General features: G+C 54.1%; 1 protein-coding gene across 4 annotated transcripts in view; it reads left to right on the top strand.

The window, feature by feature from the left end:
- The window catches only part of Btbd9 (BTB domain containing 9), a 403,587-nt gene extending 381,927 nt beyond the window's left edge, over positions 1–21,660 (top strand). For all 4 annotated transcript variants that reach the window (XM_048805236.1, XM_048805235.1, XM_015487348.2 and 1 more), the window contains exons 10-11: positions 2,194–2,272; positions 18,384–21,660. In XM_048805236.1, coding sequence (XP_048661193.1) covers positions 2,194–2,272; positions 18,384–18,581 — 277 coding nt within the window. In that variant the 3' untranslated portion in view covers positions 18,582–21,660. The remainder of the gene's footprint in view (positions 1–2,193; positions 2,273–18,383) is intronic.
- Positions 21,661–21,874: the final 214 nt, after the last annotated feature.

Here is a 21,874-nt window from a genome sequence, read left to right as displayed (position 1 = left end):
GTCAGTAAAGCTCACTAAAAGCCGCTGTTGAGCTTCTACTTGGACCAAGTCCCCTGGCCCTGTGAAATCTCAGCTGAGGTGGTGTCCTTTGAGGAAGCACAGTGATTACAAATGCAGCTCAGTTGTGGTGATGCTGTTCCAAAGCCACCTTGTCTTTTCCTGTTGAGCAGCATCTCCAGTTGTCTTAAAGAAGTCCAGGGGAAATGGAATCTAGTGGCTGGGGAGAGAGGCGCTCATTACCTCCCCCCAGCCAGCTTCCTTCCTGCAGATACTTTGGTCTTAGGATTGGTATCTACTTCTGCTGAAAATGAAATCATATATTCAACTCTCAGGCTGTGTTAGTGAAAATGAACTCTAATGTGATTAGATATTAATGCAGCATAATGGAGGATCGGTAGTAAATTGAGACCTTCTTATCTTATTATTCCACAAATGCTCCCTCCTACTCAGGCTGCTGCCCTGCCCAGAGCCCTGAACCCCAGCAAGCCTGGGGCAGGGAGAAAAGAGCTGCGGGAGGGAAGAAGGTGAGAAGCGGGGGCTGGGAGCCAGGCTGCTCTGAGGCCCTAACCACGACAGCCAGCCTCACTTCTCCCTGAGCCCCTTCCTCTCTGCACTGCACAGGGGGAGGGCAGCCCCACCTGTGGAGGACCTAGAGTTCCCAAATGTAAAGTCTTACCTTAAATCCTGCATCACTAGGAGATACACAGGCATAGGGCTGGAAAGCCAAGAACAAGATCTCCATGCGGTCTACTCTGCTCCTACCCGCCACCCCATAATCCTCTCTTGAAATGATGACTTAAACCCAGTAACAGTGGCTGTAACTTGTGTTGGTTGTTCCCTTTCCTGGTCTGGGAGGCAGGTGGGTGCCATCAGCTTCCTTTAGGGAGAGGGATGGGACACTTAGTTCAAAGTGGCAGCCAGGCCTGTGGAACCCCAGGACCTCGCACACCTCCCGGCCCGCAGGCTTGTCAGAGTCTCCTGCCAAGAAATGGGCAAGAACGCAAGCTCTGGGGATGTCAGGTGGCATCACCTTCGTGTATGAATAATGGTGTTTTCACAAGGAGAGCGATTTTTCTTACTCTGTTTTTAGAAAACTGCTTTCAGAGGCGCAGCCTTTGCACACAGGATGGTAACGACTTTTTAATGACCTTAAGAGGACTGGTGTCCAGGCAGCAGTGAATCAATCTCAGTGGGAGGCTGGTAGTGAGAGGGAAGATGGAACACCTGAAACAAGAGGGGAAAACAAACTGCAAATACATATATTTCCTTTGCTAGCGTTCCTTGGTAATTAGACAATTACAGGAAACAGCTTCGCGGCAGCTGGCATTTCCACTGTGTGAACAGAGGAGGGATGGCAACGACTGTGAACTCCTCACGTTTATTATAGAAAATATTATTGGAGTTTACGGTCGTGGGTGCCTCGTGTTCCTCCAGCGCATTCTGATGAGCTGCTGGGCACTAGCCAGAGCCAAGTTCCTCCTCTCCGAGTTTGTTTGGGGCCTGCTCTGCTAGCTTTTAAAGGAGTGGCCCTGCCCAGGCTGATCAGAGCAGAGTTGCCTTTAAAATACTGGGTTTGCTTCTGAGAGCTCCCAGAGCCAGGCCAGGCTTTAGAAATGGGAAAGCTGCAGGCCTGGGGAGCCCCGCCTTCCCCCAGGTGCCCTCTATGGCACCATAGTGAGTGGTCTGCTGCTCCAAGCCCAAGTTCTGGGCTTGCCCACCCCTGCTCTGCTGCCCTGCTGTGAAACTCTCCTCCTGGAACCTTGAGGACCTGTCCCCCCCACACACACATCCGATGAGTTGCCCTGGTCATTCTGCCCACAGCCCTCTGGGTCACCATCCCATCCTATTTTATGGATGAGGAAATGTATTTTATGAGCTCCCGTCACCCTAATTGTGTTTATATTTTGCTACACTCTTGTCCCATCAGACATGGCCTACACTTGGTGTTCATTTTTAGAGGGCTTTATAAAAATCCTAAGTGCCAATCTCAGGATATGGGGTGCCCTCTTTGATGAGATGTTGGTCTGAGTGGGGCACTGTATGTTCCTGCCTCTCGACTGCCACCCTTCCTACAACCCCCACCCTTCCTACTGCACAAGCACCCAGGCTGGGAGGCCCCCCTCATGGACAGGGCCACCAGCATGGGTCAGTTGCACCGTGTAACCAGGCCAACGGTTGTGTTTGCTCTTGCAGGTCCTGGCAGTCGGTGACTTTTGAAAGGCAGCCTGCCTCCTTCATCCGAATCGTTGGAACACACAACACAGCAAATGAGGTAAGGGCCTCTTTCCATGAGCAGCGCCGTGCCCTCTTGTGATGTCCGGTAAGTGGTGCACCGAGCTGAGGGGAACCATTGGCTTTGCCTGCTAATGGCCTGCTGTCCCCACAGCTCGGTGCAGAAGAAAGCCCCGCTCTGGCCCACGGGGCTGTTGTGATCGCGCCTAGCTGTGCCTTCACTAGCAAACGAAGCCAGCACCTACTGCTCTGCTTATTCCTCCCGCCCCCTTGCAGAACCCACCATCACAGAGCCCTGGAGAGGTCAGGCGGCCTGTCCCTCCTCTCAGAGTCCTCAGCCCTGCAGATGACGGGGTTCGTAGGGGCCCTTAGCACTCTTGAGTGTGGTGTCCAGAATATGGATGTGCTGTTCGCATCATGTGCTTATTTCTCACTTTGAAGTCCTCGTCCCACATGTGGTGTGCCCCACTGAAGGGACTGCTGGTCAAAGACGTGACATGTAAGGGGTAGCAATGTGGAAATTCAGGAGGTAAATGAGAAAGAAGCACGAAAGTGGGAATGATCCTAGTTTCCCTCTATTGTGCACCTTTCTCAGTCTCAGTTCTGGTGGCTTCGTGGGTGTCCACCAGAGCAGTGGCCTGGGGCCCCATGCCTGGGCCTGGTGCTCTGCAGCACCACCTTAAAGTCTTCGTTGTTTTGACCTTTGAGTCCTGTTTTGTGGAGCCCTAGAGGTCAGTGGAGCGAGCGCCCAGGGCTCTCCTACTCCACCTCCTGCCACTTCTCGCCTTCCCAGGCCTGGCTCTCAGCCACAAGCTCCCTGGGCCCTGGCATGGGTGCTGGAGGGCTGGGGTCTGGTGATTCCTAGTGCTAGTCACTGGATAGGGCCCTGGACACCACGAGGGGCTGCGATGGTCTGAGGGCGTTCCCGTGGAGCAAGTAGCAAATACAAGGATGGCAGGGTAATCAAGGCTGGAAGAGGGTGGTCACTTTTCCTGCCTTTTGAACACAAGGCTCTACATTTTCTTCTTGCAACTGGCCCTGCCTGTTTACAGAGCTGGCCTAGCTCATGCATTGTGTTTGTGGAATCAGGATTTTCCCAGAGCTTGTTTACAGGCTCCTCTCTGCAGGAAACACACTGTGGCTATGGATCATTTTTATTAAAAAAAAGTGGGGGGGGCACCAAAATTAACCTAAACTATTGCATTATATTTATTTATTTATTTATTTGGGTACTGGGGTTTGAACCCAGGAGCTCTTAACTATTGAGCTATATACCTCCCCAGTCCTTTTTATTTTTTTATTTTGAGACACAGTCTAGCTAAGTAGCCAAAGCTGGCCTCAGAACTTGCAATCCTCCTGACTAAGCCTCCTGAGTTTCTTGGAGTACAGGACACGTTTCCTACAGTTAAAATATACTGGCTTTTAAGAATGCTTTGAAGTGCCAGACACACCTCAGGTTTTTTCTCTTTAAAACAAACCTGAAAATTATAGTAGTAAACTAATTGTTATTTTTAAAAGCAAAAATCAAAAATTCTAAACATCAAGTCATAAAAGCACTTTTTCTTACTTTGTGATGTAACAAAAGTAAATTTTTAATCTACATTTTAATATAAATTTGATTCCTAACCAATAATATTGTAATAATTCTGCCAATAAATTTCCAGTTTTTCTTACTATTTAAGCTACATTAATTATGTGTTACTTACTAAATTTGAGAAAAACTGAAATTTATTTTTACAGATAACATATTGAACTATTAAAATTAAAATTAAATATTTTTCACTTGCAATCTTTACTTTTAGTATAATACACTTTATAATACACATAATTCACTTTATGGCCTAGCCAGGGCCTCTTCCAGGCCTGAACTCAGTCCCAGCCTCATCACCTCTGGGACCAAAGGAATGAAAAAAGAACCTTGAACATTTTATTTCAAAGCTGTTCTTGATGGAGAATATCTTCCTAGACAAGGCTCTAAAGTTGGCATGCAAAACCTCTTTTCCATGAGGAATTTCCCAAAAATATCCAGGACCCTGCTCCCTTGGGTGAAGATGATGCCAATCAGTTTACATGGCTGGCCAGCAGGCACTAGTGACATGGCGGTCCGTCTCATAAGGCTGATGAGTAACTTGCTCATTGCCTTATTGAATCAGTTATTGATCAGGAAAATAAAGCCTCAACATGGTGTTTCCAACTGGAAATCATAAAATATATGATGAACAGGACCATAAGAGAATATCCATAAGCTGCACCATCCTCAGAGCACACAGGAGGACACAAGGTCCACACCGTCCTCAGAGTACACAGGAGGACATGATAAAGTTGGTTTCCCAGGGTGTCAGGGATGTAGCTATCTGTAGCTGTTCCGAGGTTCTGGGACATCCTTTGGAAGAAGCAGTGTCACCTGCCTTAGAGAAGCAGCAGCCCAGAGGTAGAAGGGATGGGCTGCTTCCTGCGAAGGAGGATGCGTCTGGCAGGCTGGGCAGGACTCCTGGGAAACAGTGCTAGAGGAAAACTGAGATGCCCGACAGGAAGGTGCTCACTGCTGCATGGGCACAGCCAGGGAAAGGACACTAGGGTGTGAGTCCAGTACAGTCCCGATGTGTAGTTCCATGGGAGCAGAACTGTGCCATCAGAAATAGGGGTCCAAGCACCTCTTTCTCACTGCGGGGGGTGGCCTGGAGGGCAGGGTTGCGGGCTTTCCGCAGTCTGTCTCCACTTGGTTGCCAGGCGATGCCAGTGGCTCTTAGCCCGGGCCGCGGGAGCAGAACACGTCAGCGGGGCCTGAGCAGCAGATGTTCGTTTCTCCCAGCTCCACCGGCTGGAAGTGTGAGGTCAGAGTGTCGGCAAGGTCTGGCACTTCAAGGGGGTCCTCTTCCTGTCCCCACCCTCACTGGCCTTCCTTGGCGAAGGTACTCAGAGTATGATGAACTCCCACCGCCCTTTTCCTTCATGTAAGGACACTGGTTCCATCAAGGGGCTCCACCCTCGTCATCTCATCTAAACCTGACCACCCCAAAGTTTCTGCCTTCTACTACCAGTCCACTGGGGATTAGGGTTTCAGCAGTGTGTCTGGGGGACCCAGAAACGCAGTCAGTTGTCGTGGCTGTCATTTCAGGCAGAGCCAGGACTTGTTCCCTTTTAGCTACTGGGTGTTTGTGAACCCAGAGGCTTCGTGCAAATTGCCAGGAATATAGAGGGAGTTGAGAGGTGAAACTGTGTGTAAAAGACGAGCTGTTTGCCACGTCCCCAGGTAGGTCTGCTTGCTGCAGACACTGTAGTGGTGGGGTGGTGCGGGGAGCCCTGCGTGGAGTGCTTCTGGGAGTGGAAGAGCTTTCAAGGAGGTGGGAGCTGTTTCCACAAAAGGTAGAAAGTGGCCCAGAGAGAGTGTCAATGGCCAGAGCTGCCTGCTCTTCAGAGAGACCATGGCCAGGAGCCCAGGGAGTTGACCGCCGTGACCTCCCGCCATCCGGGTGCTATTGGAGTAGCAGAGGGCACATGCCCAGCCATGAGTGGAACCGGCTTCCGAGCCCAGACGGCTTGGGCTCTTGCCCACCATGGGTCGCGCCCGTCTTGCTCTGGTGGGCCAGGCCTCCTGCCTCCAGAGGGGCTGGCATCTGTGGGCTCCACGGTTTTCCCCTTTTCCCTTCATCAGCTGGCTCTTGGGCATCAGCAAGCGGCCTGGTGGGCTGTGGAGGCCCAGGCTTCTCCATCACCTGTTCCGCAGGCTCTGATTCCTGCAGCTTCCCGGCCTCTCCTCTGGGAAGCGCGCGTCTGCTGCTGGCATCTGTCTCTCATCTTCTGTCGTGAGCACCACAGCAATGAGTTCATTAGGTTTTTTAGCTTCGTTTATGACTTCTGTCAATAGAGTCCCTAATGCTGGCCTCTGAAGACGCCCACCCCCCTGCTCCCGTGTGCTTGGCGCTGCCCTCGTCATTTACTCAGCTCTCACACCTCTTGCCTGTCATCTCCCGCCAGTGTGTCTTCCTGTCCCTTTGCCCTGCAGTCTCCTGCATGGGGCTGGTTCTCATGTGCCTGCTGCTCCTCTCTTTGGCCTTGCATGGTCTCTCCACATCTTCTCTGCCCACTCTCGGGGCTGCCCTTGTCTCCCCTGTGCCTGGCACTAGATGGCAGACCTGTCAGCTTGTCCTCGAGCTCATCCACGGTCCCCTTCAGTTGGTCACCTGATTCCCCAGTGCCTGCTGCTACCAAGCTCACTCCTGGCTATTCCTTGGCCACTTTTTGGTGGTCTCAGTGGCTACTTCAGCAAGCTTGTGTGCATTCGTGGTCATCCCCTTGCCTCCATGGCTGATTGTCTCTGAGCTGCCTGTGGGAGGCAGACATCACTCCCCTTCCTAAACCTCTCTTGTCTGGAAAAGGTCAGACACTGGGCCTTGTCACTTTCCCTGCAGCATCAGGGCAGACCTCAGTTCCAGCTGGCGAGTGCGACAGAGCAGGCCTGGCATCTCCCATCATCCACTCCCCCTCATCTGGTGACCTTAGCACATAACGGAGGTGCACACCTGCATCCTCGAATCCACGGAATTCAAACAAGATCCAGTCTGGGGCCTTGTGAAGATGGTCAGTGGTATTAAAAGTGATAGAAATGGCGTCTGTTTCTTGTTATGGCTTTATGAAGCCCTGAGTTTGAGAGAAAGTTTCGGAGTGATTTTTCAGTAGACAGGGAGCTGAGGGTTGACAGGACCACAGGAAGAGCGAGCTCTGTGGCACAGAAACAGGCTCCTGCCACAGGACCGCGGGAAGGCGTCCGCCAAGTCAGTAGCAGAAACTGAGGAAGGCATTGATGGGTTGCACCGGCTCTCTCAGTTCCCCTGTGCTCATTGGACTCATGTGGCAAGAGGAAAGCTGTGTCAAGGTCACCTTTGCATCTTCCACAGCTAGATGGTGCCCGGCATGTGTAAGAGTAGAGTACCTGTGAGCCACGCAAACGGAATAATCTGTTCAGCCATCTCTGCTCCACCCAGTCAGTCAAACAGAAATAAAGGGAAAGATTTAGTAAAATAACTAGTCGTTACCAAGTGGCCATGGCATTCCAAGACAGCCTTCCTGATCATACTGAAGATTTCCTGAACCCAGAAACCAAAAACTTCTATAAATGAAAAAATGTGAGTCCCAAGCATTCATCATCTCTTAGGTTAGGACCCTTATCATAAAATAATAATGACCTGAAATGACAGTACCGGTGGCTAGCGTTGACTGAACACTGATCTCAGGCCAGGCCCTGTTCCATGCCCTGTGTCCTCATCACATTATTTAACACTCACATGTTCAGGAGGTTCTGCCCAGGCTCCTCCTAAAGGTGAGAAAGCTCCAGGGAGCAGCGGGCAGCTGTCACCCGTCCAGGAGTGTGGCTAGGCCCAGACCTCTTGAGAGGTTTGGTGTGCCCAATATACCTGAACAAACGTGTGTCACCTTCTGAATACAGGCCTGAGCACTTCCACTCCTGTGTGTCCTCTGAACGAATTCTCGTGCAGGTCAGGTTACAAATGAGTACACCACAGCAGGGTTCACAGCAGACCCTGGGGCACCTCCCAGTCATCCGTCCACAGAAGAAGGGGAAAATAAAGCACAGTGCGTCCCACAGTGGATGATGACCCAAGTGGGTGAATGGCAGACCGTCTGGAAGGACAGCGGAGAACGTGAATAGTCAGATCACATTCATCTGGGTGTGGTGGTGCCCACCTGTAATCCCAGCAGTGCCAGAGGCTGAGGCAGGAGGATCACAAGTTTAAGTGCAGACTCAGCAATTCACTGAGACCCTGCCTCTAAAACAAAAAATAAATAAAAAGGGCTGTGGATGTGGTCCAGTGGTTAAGCACCCCAGGGTTCAATCCCTGTTAACAAAAACAAAAAGAGGTTATATTATAGAAACTTCCAAACCCGTCCCTGTTAACCCGCGCGTTTGCACATGGGGAACTGCTAAGAAGAAAAGGCAAGGGGGGCCCCTGGCTCAGGCAGAATGGCAGCTCCCTCGGGTGGGGCTTGCAACTGGGGCACGTGGAGGCCCCGCTTCTTGACCCGGGTGGTGTTTGTGTCAGTGTTCATGGCATAATCGTTCAACAAACTTTCAGTGTAGAGTTTTCACAGTGAAAAATTTTGCTTTTAAGCAAAAAAGAAACCTTGATTAGGAAACTGAAGCTGAGAAATGCTAACTAATCTGTGCAAGGGCACCTGCCATTGAGTGTCAAAGCCAGGATTCAAATCCAGGCAGGCTGGCTCTCAACACCCCGGCTGCTGCGTCTCCCAGGAAAGCCTGGAAAAGAACAGGGGCAGAAGTGTGCCCTGCTGTGCCCTGGCCCACGACTCAGCCGCAGACTTGGCGAGTAGGGAGCTCCCCGGGCTCACACTGCACAGGAGCCCATTTTAGGTCAGAGGAGACACTGGGAACCGAACTGCCCTTCCCACAGGGATTGCAGCCTCACTCCCTGGTGGACGTCACCTCCAGGAGGTGACATCTCAAATGGCTGTGCCCAGTTGATGGTGAGGGGTGAAGTGCGTGGGGTGAGCTGCAGCCACCACAGCTCCTTCAGGTGCAGTCTGGCCCCAAAGCAGGGGGTCTGTAAAATGCATCCAGGGGACATGGCCCTTGGGGTTGGGTCTACATGAATGAGACCAGGTTGTGGAGGGTCCAGGAGGGTGGGATGCAGATGACATTGCAGCTTGCTGCCTGCCATGTGAGGAATGGTAATGGACCTGTGGGCTTGTCGCAGGAGGCCTGCGCGAGGAGCACCGGCAGGACAGAAAGTCTGTGAGTGGCTGCTGGAGCTGCCCTCCAGGACCACTCAGCTCAGAGCCTCTGAGTGAAGCAGGATTTATTTACAGGCTTCTGTCAGGCCAGTGAGTGGCTCTGGGCTCCCAGTGCCATCCTCGTTCCCATAGCAACATGTGGCTCTAATGGAAAAAAAAAAATAGGGAAACAGATTCCGTTTAAAAAAAAAAAACTAAACTAAATGCTCCTTCCTGGCCTGGTGATTCTCGTCCAGACCCTCTCCCAGAGCTGACCTCGCCCACCTGGCTCCCCAGGACTTCGCCTGGAGTCTCCTCCAGAGGGCATTGATCTAGGCCCAGAAGGTGCCTCAGGGCACCCACTTGCTCCCCAGGCCAGAGCTCCCAGAGGGGCAGCAGCAGGGGTGAAGCAGACAGCCCAGTGGCTGAGCTGCAGAGAGAAGCAGGCCAACCCTGAGACCGCTGGTCTGCAGCGGGGACGGCCCAGTCTTGAGGCTCCACTGCTGCCCAGGGGAGCACCTGGCCCTCCATAGTGTCCTGTCCAGGGGCTAGGGAAGAGCTGCGCATGGGGAAACCTGCTCGGGCACAGGAATGACCCAGACACACCCAGGCTGGAGATGGCACTGTGGACCGCCTGTGCTTATGTGCCAGAACAGGGTGCAGGGCCAGAGAAGGTGACACAGGAATGCCTGCAGGGAGCAGGGCATGGGGACTGTTGGGCCCAGTGGTAGACCCCTGTGAGCTTGCGTGATAGTCCCAGCAGGAGGTTCTGACTGGGTCCCACACCACATGACAGCATTTTTTGCAGGGGTTGGGGGGAAGACTAGGGCATTGATCCAGGGTGCTCTACCACTATATCCCCAGCCCTTTTTATTTTTATAAAAAGGGTCTCGCTAAGTTGCCCAGACTGGCCTCCAACTTGCAACCCTCCTGCTTCTGCCTCATCAAGTCCCTGGGGTGACCAGTGTGTGCTCCCATGCCCAGCTATACTGCAGTGCTAGAGGGCAGAGACTGTGTTGTGGCATCTTTGTGTCTCTAACACCTACCCCAAGGCCTGGCACACAGTTGCCCCTTCACGCATCAGACCAGGGCCAGAGCTTTGGTGCAGGATTCTGTATAAAGTAAGCCCTGGGGAATCACCCGGGGCCACCCAGAGCTGGAGGACAGGGAGAGCTGAAGGAGGTTGCACCAAAGCTGTTCCTCTGTCCTTGGAGAACTGAATGTGGAGTTGGTGAGAAAGTCAGAAGCTTTAGTTGCATGAAAATATAGGGCAGGGGAGGAGCCTTGGGATGAGTGATCCAAACCAAAACACGGATTTAAGGATTACACAGGCTGGTAGTGATCAAGGCCAGGTGGCTCAGAGAGTCCGAAGGGAGGGCCTGGAAGGGAGCTCTGCACAGGGGGAGAAGGGAGGGAGCCACTGCAGAGGCTGCCAGCCCTCAGGGAACCAGCCTCTGCTCCCACCCATGCCACCAGGTCACTTCACCTCCCTGCCTCACAGGACACTTGCCTTTAAGGACAATGAACTGGATGTTAGAGGTTCCCTCTCGGTGATTTAGGAAGAAGAACAGAAAAATATTTCATTTCTTTCACAATTTTAAAAGAAGACCTTTTTTATGGGCATAGTTCTGCTTACGCTTCTCTTATGAAAGAGTTTATCAGGGAAATAGGAAACGTGGTGACACTGAACACATGTCATTGTTTCAAAGGCTGCACAATTTGTGGATGTGTCATGTGGGGCAGTTTCATTCTGCATGCTCCACAGCCTGGAAGGAAGTGTCCACAGACCTGGGCAAGTGAGTGCCAGGAGCCATAAAGCCATGGGATAAATGGAAACTTCCAGCTCCTGAGGATGACCACAAACAGTGTCCCCATGCTGAGCCGGCAGTTTGGAGAGAGGACAGAAATCTCCAGGCAGCTGGAGCTCTTTGAGACAAAAGGCACCTGTGGAGCATGGTCAGCTGAGGTGAAGAACCACCTGGGGTGGGGCCCCATGATCCGAGCTGTCACTGGGGTGAGAACAGGGCCACAGCTGGGCCTTCTTGGTGCCTGTTCAGTGGGAAGGAGCCTTGGCAAGGCCACATCTGCCAAGTGGGTTATTCAGGTCTCCCAGAAACCAGGGAACAAGACTTTCTTTGTTTCTTAGTAGAGTTTTTCATTTTGTTTTGTTGTGTTGTTTAATAAAAAAAATAGAAAAATACCTCTACCACCTTGTGGGCAAATTAATTAAGATAAAAGAGCGACTCACTCTCCCTGGAACAAAGGAGTGCACAGGCATTTAAAACCACACGCCGAAATACAGGCTACCTAGGGAAGGCTTGTCCCCAGAACTTTATCTGTGGATATGGGAAAGTGGCATGGAAGGAAACTATTGTCATGTATGAGCTTTGTCACCCAGAAATTCACTTCCACACCTAGTAGGGATAAGTACTTGAGCAAAAATATTTGGGTTCCATTAATAATACAGGAAGGTTTTGCTCCTGGTTTGAAAATGTCTTCTCATGAAATGATTCCTTAACTAGAAACAGGGTGTGGGGCTCCTCAGATGCACATGTAAAACCAAGGCTTATAAAAAGAGATGCTTTGTTGGGAGGGCTTGGTCTTCCTCTAAAAAGGAACAAAAATAAAACATCTATGCAGTCTGAGTCTGGACGGGTTTCTAACTCTTTCATAAGAGAAGCTTAAGCAGAACTATGTCCATCCCAGCCTCTGCCCTGGGATGAGGAGAGGCCCCTGTAGTTGTCTTCACGAGTCTGGTAAATGGCTGCTCTGATGCCACCACCTGAGCCTCATGGAGGGAACCAGTCTTCAGGGAATGGATGTCGGAAGCTGTGGCCTTGTGTCTGACTTATGGGCAACCATTGAGAGGTAGGTATCTATTTTATAAAGACATGTTGCCTTATAAATGTAAGCTGAAAGCTTGGTTCAGAAATCCTATTTGTATTGGTTGGCATGAAAGCAGGCTACGGCAGTTCCTCAGGAGAGACCTGGGAAGCAAGGCAGAGTCATTGATCAACATTTATTAAATTTTCCCAATTTCTGCTACAGTTCACAGTACTCTTAGGCCAATTTGGGAAAATTAGCAGATGCTTCTTCTCCTAAAAACCTTGAAGATATGTCAAGCAGATAGTGTTTGGGGATTCCCTCTAATGAAAGGCGACAGGCAGTAGCCAGCTGAGGAATGAGCCTGATGGCCAGGAAGGGGCCGGGCATTTGCATACATCCTGGCCGGGGTTTGTGGAGAAAAGAACACCCTGGACTGTTTCCACACGTCCAGGATTATAGCTCCCAGAGAGCAGGGCAAAGTGATAATAAACAGCAGCTACCAAAGGACGCCCAGATTGTGACTAAGGCTGTGTCAGATTCATACACACGACTACATTGCAAATTAGCCGGCTCCTCTCAGGGGATAGATCCAGAGGCCATTGAAGATGGTTCAGCGAAGGTGCCCCTTTGTGAGCAGCGGCAATCAAACAGGCTAATGGGATGCATGATTGCCGAAAAGGGGAGCGAAAATGATGCGGCGGCCACAGTAATGGCTTTGCATAAATCAGAAGCGCGTCTCTGCCCTGTATGCCTCATTCACTTTTGGTCACATCCTTTCCAAGGGGTATTGCAGTCTCGGGAAGGTTCAGAAGGAAGAAATTGAACCACATGAGCTTCTGAGTGGAAAGAGGCCTGGGACCCAGCTGATTGGCCCACAGGGAGGCCCATGGGAACCTGTGGGAAGAAGGGCTGAGGAGCGCCGGGTAGGGCATGATTCCAGGTCCCCTCCCTCCCCAAGGTAATGACAGTCTGCTCAGGCCATCAGTGCCCTCCTCCAGCCTCCAAGAAAAGAGCAGAGGCATCAGGACTCCTTCCTTTCTGCACCTCTGTGTGGGGCAGGAGCAGCCTGGGCCCAGCTGGGGTAGCCCAGCCTCCCATGAAGGAGCTAGCTCCCTACCACAAGCCCGCTGGTCACTCCCACTCCAAGAGAAGAGGGCCCAGACCACCCCCCAGTCCTCCTCTGGTGGCCAGTTGTGAATCTCATGGTCCCAGGGGAAGGAGGCCCTGTCCTGCACAGGACACCGAGGAAGAAGGATACCACAGTGTCCACTGAGCATCTGCTGCGGTCAGCCCTGGCTGGCGTTGACCACACTGTTGCCGCATGTGGCTCCAGACGATGGGCTTCATTAGCAACAGAGATGACTGAGCCAGGCGCACCTCCACGGGGGTGGCAGAGAGCCGTGCTGAGCCCCCATTGTGGCCTGGAAGCCCCTCTTTGCCCTCTGTCTAGAAGGCCACTCCCTCCTGTCTGCTCGCAGCTCCTCAGGCCCAGGCTGGGCCCTCCTCTAGGCTTTCCGAGCCTCCCTTCCAGGCAGAGTCTGCCCATCTACCTGTGCTGTCAGAATGGTGGTGGGAGGCAGGGTTGATGCTGTGGAAAGTTCCAGGCTCTGGTGCTGCCCAGCCCTGAGGGTGAATGAATCCCAGCTTCCCGCTGTAGGCAGAAGAGCTAATGCGCTGGCACAGAGGTGCCTCTGCCGGCCCTGCCCGTGTCCCTGAGATCCTGACCTTGGGCTCATGTGTTGGACACGCCTGGTTAGAGCTGGTGCCCAGCAAGGTCACTGGAGGGTAAAACAGCAAATCCAGCGAAGGGTGGAGGACCCTGAGTGACCGCAGTGTGGCGGCCGCCACATCTTCCCCAGCAGCCGCCAATCCCTGGTCCCTGTGGACCCTTTTCCTTCCTTTATCAGTCCTTAGTGAGTCTGTTATCAAGTTCTGTGTTGTTTTTCTTTAAAAATGACTCCTTCCTCCTGGTTGTAAGCTGTGCTTCACTTCAGGGGATTTCAGAGTGTAAAGGTCTGTCATCTACTTTCTTTAAACACTTGTATTATTTGAATTTGTCACCACAATCGTGCATTTCTTTTGCAGTTTTTTTAAATGTGAGAAATGGTGCTTCTCCAGAGCCCTTGCGCTGGCTCCTGCCTGTTCTGGGCTGTGCCCTGCCCCCTCCTGTCCATCCCCTGCCCCCTCCTGTCCATCCCCTGCCCCCTCCTGTCCATCCTCACCTCCCGCGCCCTCTGCTCCGGAGCCCTCTGTCATTGTCCTTTGGCTCAAGAGCCCAGAGTGGCTCATCTGCACCAAAGGCAGTGGGGGTTGCAGGTCACAGACTGGAATGCAGCTCTGATGCCCAATGGCTGCACCTGGGCCACAGCACGCGGGGGACTGCTGGGCCACAGCACGCAGGGGACTGTTGGGGCCAGTATGGCCTGGGACTTTCCAGGGTACCCTTAACTTGGATGGAAGATCCTGTCATGAGCTTGTGGTGTCTGAAAGACGAATAGTTGTGATTTCTGTGGAAGAAGGACCTGCAGGAACACACAGAACCAGCTGTGGGGGCTCCCGTCGTTGTTCCCAGGTATATTGGGAATCGGCACCATTTGCATTATTATTTGAAGACGGGTTGTTGGAGGGCTCAACACAGGGTGCGGTTCGCAGCACTCAACAGTAGATGAGAGGAATTTGTCTGGAAATGGGGATAATGGTGGGACGAGAGTAATGACCAGAACCAGGCCATCGGCCTCTTTCAGGTCTCCCCCCGGGCAGCTGGTCTCCCCAGGCCCTCCCCAGCATGAGTGGAGCAGGCACCCGCCCTGCGTGATGTATGGGGACCGTCCTTGGAAAAGAAGCACATTGTACAGGATAAGCCACCAGGCCATTCTGAGACCTTTTTATTTCTCAGTGCAGGGTTTTTATTGATTTGTTTATTCCTGGGCAAGACCCTGAGCTGCAGCGTGGACAATGAAGCTTGGTCCTTGAGGGTGATGGGAAGTGACAGATCAGGGGCCAGAGGCTGGAGAGGGGCGGCCACGGGCAGGAGGCGCCTGGATGCTTGGGGCGTCTGGGGAAGAGCTCACCTGGCTCATCTGGACAGTCACAGTCCTGGAGAGGAGGCAAGAGTGAGAGGAGAGGGGACCATTCAGCAGGAGAGGGCACAGAGAAGAGGTGACAAGGAGGAGGCCCATGTATGTCAACTCAGGGATCAGTGTCAGCAGCACAGCGGCACAGCCTCCAGAGGTGTTGACAGGACTGAGCGTGCGGATTACACAGCAGGACGGGCTGGACGGAGTGCCCCCCTGGCGAGGGGCCGCAGTCCAGGCAGCCCTTCTGGAACCCTCCTTCACGGGCGCTGGGCTCAGGGGGTGCCTGGTCGTCTTGCAGAAGGGAATGGGGTATGCATCCATCTTGGAAGCTGTAGTGTGCGGCGAGGATGCTCCTCAGAGCCTGCCCCGTCCCCTGCCTGGCAGAGGTGTGTTCCTAAAGCAGGAGGGACTAAGAGTCAACCCAGAGACCCTCCTTTTCTGCAGAAGCTTAAGAACGCAAAGCTGGTAGAGGAGGACAGGTCAGTCCTGGCCACCCAGAGGGAGGTCTTCAGATTCCCCCTGCTCAGCCCAGGCAGTGCTGTGCCCCAGAGAGCCTGCAGATCTCCACGTAGGCCCCCGGCTGACCCTGGCCCTGCTGGCACTTGACAGGTGTGGGCCCACAGCTGGACCAGAAGTGGACTTTTGCACCAAGGGAAGGGAGGAAGGGGAGAAAAGAAAAAAAGGAAAGAAAAAATCCGCTAACCGGATGCGGCCACCAGCACTGGGGAGCAGTAAGGGTCCTCAGGAGGCCCTCTGTCCTCGTGACCAGCCTTTAAGGAGAGGAAGCAGTTCACCTAGGAGAGGACAGCCGCTGCCAGAGGGAGAGGGCGGACCCGGAAATGCGCAGGCTCAGGGAGGCTTCGTGGCCGAGCCTGGAATGTGAAATTCAGAACAGTGGTCACTAAATGAGTTGAAGCCAGAGTGTGCAAAAGCCAGTTGATTTGGGAAGGAAAGCACAGCATTTACATCCTCACATAGTTCCACAGCAGACAGCATGCGTGTCTCCCTCTGTGGACATGGTTCTCCAGCAGAAGGGCGCACGTGCTCCGGCTCCCGCTGGGCAGGACTGGCGCTCCCCTGGGAGAGCACCGCCAGCCCTGCCCACCAGGCTCCTCCCGAGCCCCTTGTCTGCACCTCCTCAGGAGCATGGGGGTGTCCAGCCGGCCCTATCCTGCCCCTGTGTGGGCTCTTACCACAAGCACAGTCACCAACCACCAGCAAATCCAGAGCCCCGGGAAGCAGGCCCTGGGAAGGGAATGGAGATGAAGCTGCTGGGTGGGCTGGGGAGGCCCAGCAGTGTGGCCCGCCGCACGGCTCCGTGGGACCTGTTGCTCGTGGCTGTCCACGTAGGCGCCCACCTGCCAGGCCTCCATGCACATCTCCACAGCCAGCTGCCCACCTGCCCTGGCCTTGGCATTTGCACCCAGAATCAGTGACAGTTTGCAAGCCACATCTCCCCCACCGCGTCAGGCCCTCTTCACTGTCCCCGACCCCTGTCTCCTCACTTTGTTGGTTAGATCTCCTCAGACACCACTCAGAGATCTGAGGTCTCCTCCCCGAGGCCTCTGTCCCTCTCCAGACCCTCCCCTCGTGTGGACTCTTCTCAGCCCGAGTCCTCTACTTCCCTCCAGGTCCTGCCTGGACGTTTAAGAAGAACTACACCCGCGGCCGAGCTGCTCCCGAGTGCTGTGGGGCTATGGCCTCAGACACAGTGTCTGCACGGCCCCCAGGAGAGCTTGGAAGAAAGTATGACATGTTGAGCGTGTTAGATTGAGATGTAGATTAAGTGTTTCACCACAGGTTTAAAAATAGTTTTGTAAGTATGAGAAAAATAAACATAAGATGGAAGATGTGGAGTGACTAAATATCAGGAACTATTTGAAGACACGATTTGATAAAATAGATTTAAAGTAAGTTGAATAAAGCACACAAAAATCTGATAGTAATTATGGAAAAGTTTTATCCGTGGATTTTAGCCAGTGAATCCTGAGAATATTTTCATAATTCTGGAAAAATTCCAGCTGCATTAAAATAATTCACTCATGTGGACCCTTCAGAGGCTCTGAATTCAGAGCTCTAAGCCAGGCCACCTATGGGGTTCCAGGACACCTCAGAGCCCAGTGACATGACAGGCTGTACCTCATCCCATGCCTGAGCTGGCAAGAGGGAGCCTGGGTGCCTGGGTGGCGCTCCTGGGTGAGTGGGCACGCAGGGCTGCCTTCGCAGGGTAGCAGAGACGCCCAGACTGTGAATTCAGGTGCGCCCTCAGCAGGTTCAGAAAACACACCTTTGAAATTGATTCCCTGAAGACTGCAGCCTGCACCCTGGGTGGTCGATCTGACCACCACAACTGAAGAGGGTGGGATTCCTGCCCCTCAGAGCTCGATGGGCACTGGGAAGGGGAGCCCCAGAAAGATCCGGCTGATGGACAGCAGAGAGGATTTTCCGTGTGAGGCTGGGCTGGGGGCAGCCTTCCTGGCTAGGCCTCTGATGGGGCTCCTCGACTCCCCCCAGCCCACCCTTCAGCGGTCACTGCCTGTTCAGTGCCAGGCATGTCGGGGTCTCTCTGGAGCCAGGGGCCGGGGCTCCCCACTTGCCCAGCATGTTCAGCGTGTGCCGTGTGCACAGGGGCCAGCAGCACTGACTCGGGGCTCCATGGTGCTTCCAGTCAGACCCACTGCAGGTGGGCAGCCTTTTCCTGGCTTCTGGAGGGGGTCACCTACCCTCAACCAGGTGGCCTGCTCCTCGGGTGAGGCATTTGTTCCAGGCCAGGCCAGGCCAGGCAGGGTTGGAGTCCATCCCTAGCACAGCTGCCCGCGGGCTTCGCTCAGCCCTTGTAGGCCTTGCCAGGGTTCCCAGGTCCTCTCCAGGGGTGATCCCTGCTGGCTCTCTTGTTACCACAGCCTATGGGGGGAGATTGCCCATCCATGCTGCTCACCCTGCAAAAAGTGTGCCCTCAGTGTGTTCCAAGTCGTGTGATCACCACCACAATCCACACCTGCTGACTGGACCCGGCCACCACCTCAGTGGTAAATTAATTAAAAGGGAGAAAAAGCCAGGCGCAGTGGCACACGCCTGTAATCCCAGCCTTGGAGGCTGAGGCAGGAGGATCTCGAGTTCAAACCCAGCCTCAGCAATTTAGCGAGGCCCTAAGCAACTCAGTGAGGCCCTGTCTAAATGAGACAAAAAGAAGCGGTGCAGTCTGGGGATGTGTGTGGCTCAGTGGCAAGTTGCCCTGGGTTAACTCCCTAGCACCCCCCCCAAATTAAAAATAAACAAAAGGAGAAAGAGCCCATGAGACAAAAACCACCCAAACGTGGTCATCCTGTGAGAACATTCTGCAGGAACCTGGGTCACAGTGTCCATGACTTTGGTACCTGACTGGTCAGGTGCGTCCAGGGTCTCCTAGTTGCTGCTTGGTGTCTGTGCAGGACTGCCCCTGGCAGCCCGGGGTCCCCGGCCAACCCCTCACTCACCAACTCCTTTCCTCTCCTCACCCAGGTGTTCCACTGTGTCCACTTTGAGTGTCCGGAGCAGCAGAGCATCCAGAAGGAGGAAGGCAGCGAAGAATCAGGGACAACGGATGACAGCCTGGCCAGTCAACAGCTTGACCCTCACGCCCTGCGAGCCCCCAGTGGCGGCTCGCTGCCCCCCAGCCCAGGCTCCAGCTCGCGCTCACCCAACCGGCAGCACCAATAAAGGAGGCAGCAGACATGGTGTGACTGGGTGGGCCTGGGCGGCAAAGGAGGTGTCCCCCGGGCACGGTGTTTGTGGACTGCCCTCCCCACGTCCAGGGAGGAGCAGGCTTGGCTGCAAACTCGGACACAGAACAGGCTTCCTCCCAAGGACAGCAGGGCCCGCTTTGTTCTCCTCTCCTTTGTTGTCCAAATCAGGCTAGTCTCCAGGGGGAGAAATGGGTCTTCAATCTTCATCAAGTCCACCATTAAAACCCTACCTCTCTAATCTAACCCAGGCAGAGGGACAGAAGGAAGTGACACTCAGGCCCCAGCCCACTGCAGAAACGGCAGCGGACCAGAACAGAAGAGAAGGCACTAGGCCCTGCTGGCCCAGAGCGCCCTGTAGGATTGGGTCCCCTGGGACACCGGCCCTGGAGGCTGGTGTGCCCTCTAGCTCCTCTCCTCCGCTGACTCCTGGCTTTCCTCGTCTCTGTGAGGCGCTCCAACAGCAGATGGCTTTTCTGATCCCTCTACAGTCATTTCCCTCCCTTGGTTTTGAACGGTTTCGGGGCAGGGCAGAGACTGTTGTCCGTCCGTCTCCTGAATGAGATGCAGAGGCATCTCGTGGTGACACCTGGTCTCACAAGGTAAAGCCTCTGAAGACGTTCAACAAAATACACAGTGAGCACATCAGTCTGTGGACATTCGAGTTAATAATCGTTCAAGTTGCTCAGTTATTAACCTGTCATTCCTGAAATGTATCCTGCCTTTAAGCTTCGGCGGCTGACGAGGAAATAGTTACTATGCCAGCTGCTAATTTAACACTCAGAAGTCTGTGGACAAACATGCCAATTTCTGGTGGGCTTGGCTCGGGTGGCCGAGCATCGGGAGCACAGACCTGCGTCTCTGCAGCCTCGTTGTGCTGCTGTGTTTTCGCCACACTACAGCACATTGGGCATTGGAAAAGGTATTTCTCAGAAACTTCTCTCCTAATCGTCCCGGGAGGATCTCATACGACTACGACAGCTCCATCTGGCTTTCTGTCACCAGTGGTTTCCTTTCCAGTGCTGGTGACCCCTGGTGATGTACACAGATGATCATCTGCAGTTCCGCTTCTCTCCAGATGCTCTGCGTCCGGGCTGTCAGCTCTGGCCTGAGAGCCTCCCTGGCAGTGTGGCGAGCCACTGAGCTGCCCGGTGGTCCCCAGGTGCCCAGCACACCCTGGGAGCCTGCTTAGAGGAGTGGGGCAGGCCTGAGGGCTTCCTTTCCAGTGTCTGAAAGACATTTGGGGTGTAGAAAGGCTGAAAGGGTCAGCGCCTGTTCCTCCCGTTCAGCTTGGTTCTGAGTCCACACTGAATGGTGAGGTAGTGTCCAAGTGCAGGGCTGGGATGAGGTCATCTTTCTGTGGGAACACAGGCCAGCAGGAAACAGAGGGTCATCTAGGTGGGAGAAGTGGTCCTGGGGGAGAGGCGCCCGTCAGCAGATCTCTGCCTGCTTCTCCGCTGTGGGCCGAGTGGGACCCCCTCCAGGTGCCCAGCATGTCCATGTGACAGGCTCCTTGGAGGGGTGCCCGCCATGGTGGGGCGCTGCCACCTCTGTCAGCATCCAGCCTGCAGTGGCCAGTTGGCACCCAAGCCCCCGCCCGCCCAGCAGTCCTTCCACGCTGTTTGTCCCCTGCCCCCTGGGACAGAGGGGCCAGGTCAGTCCGAGGGGCGCAGAGGCACATGACCCAGGTAGAAGGGGCCCAAGGTGACTGGGCTAGTGACAGCTGAGAACCCACCACTGCCAAGTGTCTCCCCTGCAGGTGCCAGCAGCTCCCGCCACATCCTAGAGGCCACACCTGTGGTTTCCCGGGCCATGGCTGGCCTCTGTCCTCTCTGCTGGGACTTCCTCGCCTGCCAGAGCTCTTCCCGCCTCCCCCAGCACCTTAGGTGCCTCCTTTACCAGGGCTGAGGGGAGGACGGGGTGGCACTGGCAGCAGGTGGCCAGAGTGCTCTGCGGGCGACTCTCCTACCCTGGCCCCATCTGTGGCCCTGGAAAGCCTCCTCGGGTGCCAGGAGGACACTGGCCTCAGCAGGCTGGAGGAGCCCTCCGTCCCTCGAAGGTCTTCTGATTGGAGCAGGAGGTTCTCCTCATGTCCATCTGGCCCAGGGGCCACAGTCGAGGTGTGTCACACCACACAGGCCTGCGGCGTCTCCGGTCCAGGGACGAGGGAGCAGCCAGGAAGGAGTCTGGCCTGGACATCTCCAGGGCTTGGCGGGCCCCAGGGAGAGCTTGTCTCTGCCGCCACCTGGGTCAAAACGGCCAAACCTTGGAGCCAAGTGTGCTGCTGGGCTGAGGCAGGGACGTCTGCCCAGCAGGGCCCTGGGCCGCCTCCAGGAGCCTGTGCCAGCGGGGATCTCAGCCAAGCACGGGGGGCAGCACAGCAGATGAGGTTCCGAGGCCCCCCACACCTGGGAGCCTCAAGGCAACCGAGCAACGTTAGTGCAGCCAGGTGGGATCTGGTTAGAGGAGTGGCCAGGGAGACAGACACTTGGTGGCCACGACCTCTGCCCTGTACCATGATGCTTCTCGGGATCACGCAAGGACACCTCTGCCCCTCTCAAGAGATGAGTCACTGCCAAAACCCCCTGCCCTCCTCCTCCTCCTCCTCTTTTTTTTTTTTTTTTTTATGTTTTGGGGGAAAGTAGAAAGAAACCTTCATCGGAGCTTTGGGAAGAAGCCTTCAGGTCACCTCCCGGCAGCTGCTAGGGGGTCGGCTGGGCAGGCAGAGCCCCCCCCACGAGGATTGTGCAGCTCAAACCCCTCACGCACCCGCAATTCCCTGCGCCCTGGGTCCTGTTTCTCTCCTGATTCTAGTTAGAACCCTGAGCCCGTGATGGGTGCGGGGCGCTTCTCAATGCTCTTTAAATTGTCGCTTTTTAAATCTTATTAAATGAAGTGTTGATTCCTGACAAATACATTAAAAGTGTCTCATTCCTAGAAGAGTTGGGAAGAGAGATTTTCAGCAAGAGTGGGATGTGTTTGTTAGACTGATTCCTTGGCCAAAAAAAAAAAAAAATGAGTTTTGAATTGTGCGAAAATTGCTCAGTAGTTAGCCATCGCCCCAGATGCCCGCCGCTGTGCCCGCCAGCCTCACCTTCTTTCTAATTTAGAAGATAACAAAATTGTGGCCACTGAGATTTTCTGGAGTCAGCGGGAATAAAGGAGAGTGTGATCCACAGGAAGAAGCAGAGGCCACTTGGTGATAGAGATGGAGAGTCCCCGTCACAGACCACCCTTGAGCACCCCCTTGGGACAGGGAGGAGGGCGCCA

Source organism: Marmota marmota, unplaced genomic scaffold, assembly GCF_001458135.2.
Source record: "Marmota marmota marmota unplaced genomic scaffold, marMar, whole genome shotgun sequence".
NCBI classification, from domain to species: Eukaryota; Metazoa; Chordata; class Mammalia; order Rodentia; family Sciuridae; genus Marmota; species Marmota marmota.
The sequence above is the reverse complement of the archived record's forward strand: the minus strand, read 5'-3'. Positions and strand labels throughout refer to the sequence as shown.